We start from the raw sequence: 6,607 nt of genomic DNA, 5'->3' as shown, positions 1-6,607 counted from the left end.
CTGGGATAGAAAGCAGGTGGAAAATGAGGCCTCAGACCCCAGATACCGGCTACTAGACTAGACTAGCAGAGTAGTGGCGGCTGCATTGGTGCGGACCCCTATACCGCTGGAAAAAGATAGGTAAAAGATAGATAGATAGATAGATTCCAGGGCTGGATATCTCCAGGGGAAATAAATCCTGGGGCCCAGGTCCGGGTCGCGCAATACAGCGTGCCCGGTGTGTGAATGGAATGTGTACTAACAAATGTGTGTGCTTATAATATGAGTGCTTATAATATGAGAGCGGTGTGAGAGCGTGTAAGTTTTGGAGACAGGGAAAAATTTTATTAGTGCTCTGAACATGAGCTCCATACCTAAAGAGATATGTGTGTTGGATAAGCTTAAAACAAAAATTAGTGTCGGGGAGAGTTGGGTTTAATTTGTATGACTGTAAGCTTCAGACATACGGAGTTGGTGTGGAGGTGCTTTATTTTATGTAATAAAATACATAGGTGAAATAGTGTAATAATGTGGAATACAATGTGTGTATGTGAGCTTGCCGGCGTTGTTGATAGAAAGGGGTGTATGTGTGTGTGTTCCTGTCTGTTCTTATCTGTGCGTCTGTGTGGAAGTAGGGAGGAAGGAAAAGGGAAAAGGAAAAAAAAAAGAAAAAAAGGGAAAAAATAAATAAAATAATGCAAGAAAGACAATTCTGTGTGTGTGTGCTCTTCAGAGTGAGCTTGGTAATGCAGGGCATTGTGAGATATCTTGCGGTCTTCGAATGTTTTGAATCCGGTACATACTTTCGGTGAGTCGGCGAGACTGTGTGTGTTATAATTAATTTGGTATCAATAACTGCTGTATGAGTGTTTTAAAAAAAATTGGGGAGCATGCATGAACATGGTAAATATTTTAGACATCTGTCTGACTGCCCATTAGTAAATAGGAATTACTAGACCTGTAATATATAACAACATATCCCCAGATTGTGTGATCCAGGAACAGGAAAACTGAAGGTGGGAGAAAAGTGTATATTGTCGGGCCATTATTGAGAAATGAGTGAGTTAGTCCATTTGGACCTTTTATTTTTATTCTATAAATTACTAATGTGATGTCTAGGTAAAAGCCCCAAAAATGACAATAATAATATACTGTTTTTTGCGAAAGCTGCCACAAGGCCTGCACAGGTGAGGTCCCCAACTCAGGACGGGGAAAGCAGCCGGCTGCGGCATCCACAGGGACACAATGGAGCCCGCGTGAAAGAGATGCAAAACTCTGCAGGAGTAAGTGAAATTTTAACCTGGATAAAACGGGGGGCTCAAAAAGAGGTGGGTACGGGGATATGGTGCAGTGTAGAAGGGTTGTGTATAGCCCCAGTCAGCCTCCTCCCACGCTTGATCAAAGAAGCCAATGGCGTGGATCATGTCAATAAGGCCGAAATGATCCGGAAAATCCGTCAGGAGTGGTGGTCCCCTCAGCTGGCCTCTCAGGTGGACGAAGTGTTGAACGCATGTGCTGTGTGCATCAACCACAACGTGCGAAAGAACCTTACTACCCCCTTAGGACATATTTCCCCGCCGACGGGACCGTTTCGGCATCTAATGATGAGTCATATAGACATGGGAGTGGACTTCCAGGTAGATGGGAAACGCTACCTTCTGGTGATAGTGGACCGCTTCAGCCGGTGGGTGGAGGCGACTGCTACTTCTGAGGAGGATGCGGAGTCCGCAGCTAAATTTTTATGTTGTGAGTTCATACCTCGATTCGGTATCCCTGATTTTTTGAGTTCAGACAATGGCATCCACTTCGTAAATAACGTCCGCAAGAATGTTGCATCGGTCTTGAAGATTGATCATAAGCTAGGATGTGTATATCATCCTGAGTCCCAAAGCACGATGGATCAAGGGTACCGCACCCTAACTAATAAATTGGCAAAAATATGCGATGACTCACACCTAAACTGGGTCCAAGCCTTACCACTGGCATTGATGAAGATACGATCACAGACCAATCGTATGACGCACTTGACTCCTCATGAAATGCTTACTGGGCACCCAATGCCTATGGCATACACCGAAGGTCCATACACAGAGCCGTCTGTGGCCCAATTGGAGGGCAAAATGCAGGATTATATGCGAATCCTCACTCAAATCCACAGACAGTTATATTCACAGGTTAGAAGAGCAATCCATGGTGGGGACGAGGTACCGGAGGATGTACGTCTAGTGGCACCCGGGGATAGAGTACACATTCGTATGTTTAAGAGGAAGAGCCCCCTCGGGGCACGTCGGGAAGGACCCTTCACTGTGGTCGCTGCAACAGCCTCGGCTGTGAGAGTTGAAGGGAGAGATCATTGGTATCACTTGAACCAGTGCGTCCGTACCGGAGCGGGTACGGGACGGCGAGGACCAGCAACCCCAGGCCCTGCCACTACAGGGCAGCCCACGGAGACGGAGGTGTTAACCGATAGGGACAGCGACTCGGATGCATCATTTATGGGTCCGGCCTACGGCACTCGAGCCCAGGCTAAGCGACGGGCTGTGGAAGTGCTGGATAGACCGGCCCAGTCGGATGCCGGTAGCCCAACCGGCTCTTCGCTCCTCTCCTCTCCATACGATGATATTGACCCTGTTATCTCGCCCCTAGTTGAAGCGGGAGTCGTAGCTGCCGTCCCGCTAATAACCCCACCAGAGGAGGAATTGTTATCAACACTCGCCACTCTCTGGCAATCTGATAACCTTGGCGACCCCGCCATGCCTACGAGCACTATTGATTTGGATATGCTGCAGGCCCTTGAAGTACAGTTAAGCATACCTCCTGAGCTCCGGTCTCCTCAGGGATCTTTACACACTCCCCTACCATCGGGTCGAGAGAACACTGGTTTAGCAGAGTAGCTAGGGGTTAGGGTGCCTTATACCACAGGGCTAATAGCGTGCCTGTTCTTTTTCTGACCAGATGGTGATGTTCAGAAGGACATACCTTCATTGTATAATTTACTGATCATACCCCTGACTGCATACAGTCCTATATATAGATTGTGACCGGTCAACAGCATGCGTGTTCCACAGCCTTCCTTTAACTGTAGTTGGAATTCGGTGTGATTCCCTGTTTGTAAACTGAATGATGACGGTTATCTAAACCACCGAGAGCGCGAGGAAGGGAGAGAGAGCGCGTGCGAGAGATTTCTTTTTCCTCCCCTTTTTCCAATCCTTTAGTTATCTCACGCTCTACATTAAAGTCAAAGTGATTCAATGTGTATATATATACGTGGATATATTCCTGTAAAAATTAAAATCAATCAGTATGTCTTGATGTTATCAGTCCGTAGAGAACTTTAATAATAGTTTACGTGTTGTGCGTTGTGCCACATAGTTTCTTCTGCACAGGCATATCGACATCTTTGCATGACTAATGATAAAATTGATCAGCTGACATGTGAACCTGTTCGTTTTGAGTGATGTACTTAGTATATTAATTAATAAAAAACCCTGAAAAGTAAAACAGACCTGAGGTTACAGTCTCTGGCTGATCCCCGTATCAGGCTAGGTCACATCCTCCCTGTTGAGATAATGTTGAGCCTAAACATTTGGTTTTAGAGAGCAGTCTACCTTCATGAACTGACTCGCTAACAAGAGCTGGAATAACCATAACTAATTTGTGTATCGGTGATTCCTATACGGGTACGTGTCTATACAATATCTTAAGCAGTGTAAGTGCGAATTCTTCTGGCGTGTGGTATTTATGTTGCATAATGCTGAATAATTTCTGCCTGTTTTCTCTTTAAATGCTGGTTATGTCCAATGATAAGTAATTAGTGAGATCAGAAGGCAGTAGTAGTCTGCATATTTTAAATTCTCTGTAAGGTGTTGTACGCCTGTTACAGATGTGATATCTGAGTCCGTAACATTAGAATAAGGTGATGATTTGATTACTTAATGTGGAATTCGGGTTTTGCAGGGAGTACGAGTATCTGGATTAGACAGCCTCGCATAATGGTTCCTTTTGCCGACATGTTGTGCTGATGTGAGTTTGGGAGTTAGTTTAATTACAGTCCCTTTACAACAGTGTAGGTTGAAGTGGTTTGTGTTCCCTGAACCGTAGATTGGTGAATAGAATAGAGTAGTTATGCAAATATATAGGGGTGTGTGTGTATATATATATACATATGTGGTATATGGTGTGCTATGGATATGTCATACAAAGTATACGAGTTACAATATTTAAATGATACAAAGCAGTGGTCACAAACTCGAGGAAGGGAGGATATACTGCACAATCTGTGAAGTGAATTGAATTGATAAGACGTTATACGGCAGCTGAGAACTGATAAAAACTGAGAGCTGAGAACTGGATGCAGGTGTGTGTGAGCTGGGAATTGCAGTCCATGGCAGCCAGCCATGTTTGTGGACCGCAGGGCAGGATGGGAAATGTGGTTTGTGGTATGAGTAGATTTAACACTTTAAATGAAATAGATACATTTATAGGACAAATTTTATGCCTTTCACAATTGGGCGCTCAGCCAAGGTAACAACTTGGTGGTAAGTTGAAACAAAGCTCATGGATGATAAATCTTATTTTGGACTAAGTTAAATACATATTCACATTCCTCCAAAGTGAGTGTTTAAATTACATTTAAATGTCATGTATGAAGGATCTGAGTGATATTTTGAGTGTGGTACAGTCATAAGTTAATAAGAGTTAAAAGGGGTACATGCATGTCCAGTTAGACTAAACACTATTGTTGTATACATAAAACCAAACTCACTAGGTTGTTTTGAATAGTAATTAGGGGGATAAAAGTGACTAGGGGACTGTAAATACATATCTAGAGATCTCAACCTCATTTACTCTATTATTGGGATTATCACACATTGGCACAGGTGGGATATTAATATGTTAGGTTAGTGTACACCACAAATTAGTAGACTAAAGGAATTTTGTTTTCCTTTCTCAATATCTATCTGGTAAATGAAAATCAGGAAGGGATAAGAATGTATCTTTGCCAAGTGGGTTTGTATTTTTAAAAGTCAACGGACTAGAACTATTTTACAGATTAACTAAACATGAGAGTGGAAGACCCCTTTATGAGAGGTGTTATTCGTGTGATTAGAGCAGTAGAGGTTACTTTAGTAATTTTTACCTGATTCACGGTGTTGAGAGCCTCTTCTAAATCAACAGACAGGGAAGTGCAGAGGGTACCGTGACATTGTTTTAGGACTTTCAAAACAACAGTTGTGCTGATATGTTTATATGACCTTAGACTTCTTGAAGACTGATAACATGTGAACGTTTCACTGAAAAAGCTTTCTACAAGGGACATAGGCCAGGAGGCTTTGTTATTGGATTGTAATGATCTAATATAATTGGATGTCCCTGATTTAATGTAATAAATGAAATAAATAAATAAATAAGAAAGCTGATTTCCAAATTTCTGGTATAACCCCGTTGTCTAATGAAAGATTAAAATGATAAGTTAAAAGAGATGAAATAATATCAACTGCTAAGTTTAGAAAGACAGACTCCACACAATCAGGGCCTTGTGATGTGTTTATATCGAACTTGAGTGATCTGTAAACATCAGAAGGCTTAACACGTTAAAAACTGAACTCCTCATTTTGAATTGTTTTTAATAGCTTCCTGCTTTATTAAAATCAGGGTATAGTAAATCACGATAAATATTCACCGTTTTAAGGCCTAGATCTGATGCATAAATTGAACATTTAATGATGGGTTTTGCAGTTGTGTGTTCCCAGTTGTCTGTCTCCAGTTTCCAGTACTATTGTCCTGTAAACAATATCTTCGATCCTCAGAAAAGGATGAAGGGACATGCCCACTTAGTCTAACATTATTACAGCAAGCTGTGATAACAAATGCGATAAGTTCTGCAATACAACCAACCCACCCAGTAACCATTATCTATAGTATGATGTATATAGAATATATGTATATGGATATATATGTATATATATGTATATATATATATATATATATATATATATATATATATATATATATATATATATAAGGTGTCCCAACTGTAACCTGTAACTGTAATTCCATTCCACATGATATTATTATTGATCAGCGCTTTTTCCAAGTGACTGCATGTGAGAGCTCAAGGCCGTTACTCACTTAACATGCCTAGATCAGTAGTACACCTGGAAGCGTCTCCTTCGGGGGCTGTGGGCTCCCCTGCGGTGTACTCCTCTGCGGTCATAGACTCCCTTGCACGCTCCCAAGGCCGTCAGGACATGATTGGGGTCATCCTCCGCCCCATAAAAGCACACCAAATGTTCCTGGACGTTATCAAGTATGGTCTGCAGTGGATCACTGATTGCTCACTAAAGGACAACATCCTGAGATCCGGGTGTTCTTTGGACAAGCCTGACATTGAATGGACTTATGCTTTGCACCTGAACTATGGCTGGCAAACTACAACAAAGACTGTGTCTTACATGTGACTGAAAGGGGGGGGTGCTGCTGGGGGGGGGGGTCCCGGCTCAGGAGAGTGGGGCGCTTACAGGTCTGTAGTTTATGTATTGAAAACATTGGATTTGGTGGCACAAGGATTGCCAGACTGGAGATGCTCTCTTAGTGCGGATCATTGGGAAAATTGCTCTCTCACACA

General features: G+C 42.5%; 1 protein-coding gene across 1 annotated transcript; it reads left to right on the top strand.

Moving 5' to 3' along the window:
- Positions 1-728: 728 nt before the first annotated feature.
- LOC128609325 (protein NYNRIN-like) lies at positions 729-2,873 on the top strand. Its single transcript, XM_053627858.1, has 2 exons — positions 729-1,038; positions 1,147-2,873. The coding sequence occupies exons 1-2, from the start codon at positions 1,035-1,037 to the stop codon at positions 2,871-2,873; spliced, it is 1,731 nt and encodes a 576-aa protein (XP_053483833.1). The 5' UTR covers positions 729-1,034.
- The last annotated feature ends 3,734 nt before the right edge of the window (positions 2,874-6,607 follow it).

This window comes from Ictalurus furcatus, chromosome 6, assembly GCF_023375685.1.
Source record: "Ictalurus furcatus strain D&B chromosome 6, Billie_1.0, whole genome shotgun sequence".
NCBI classification, from domain to species: Eukaryota; Metazoa; Chordata; class Actinopteri; order Siluriformes; family Ictaluridae; genus Ictalurus; species Ictalurus furcatus.
This window is presented reverse-complemented; position numbering and strand designations above follow the sequence as displayed.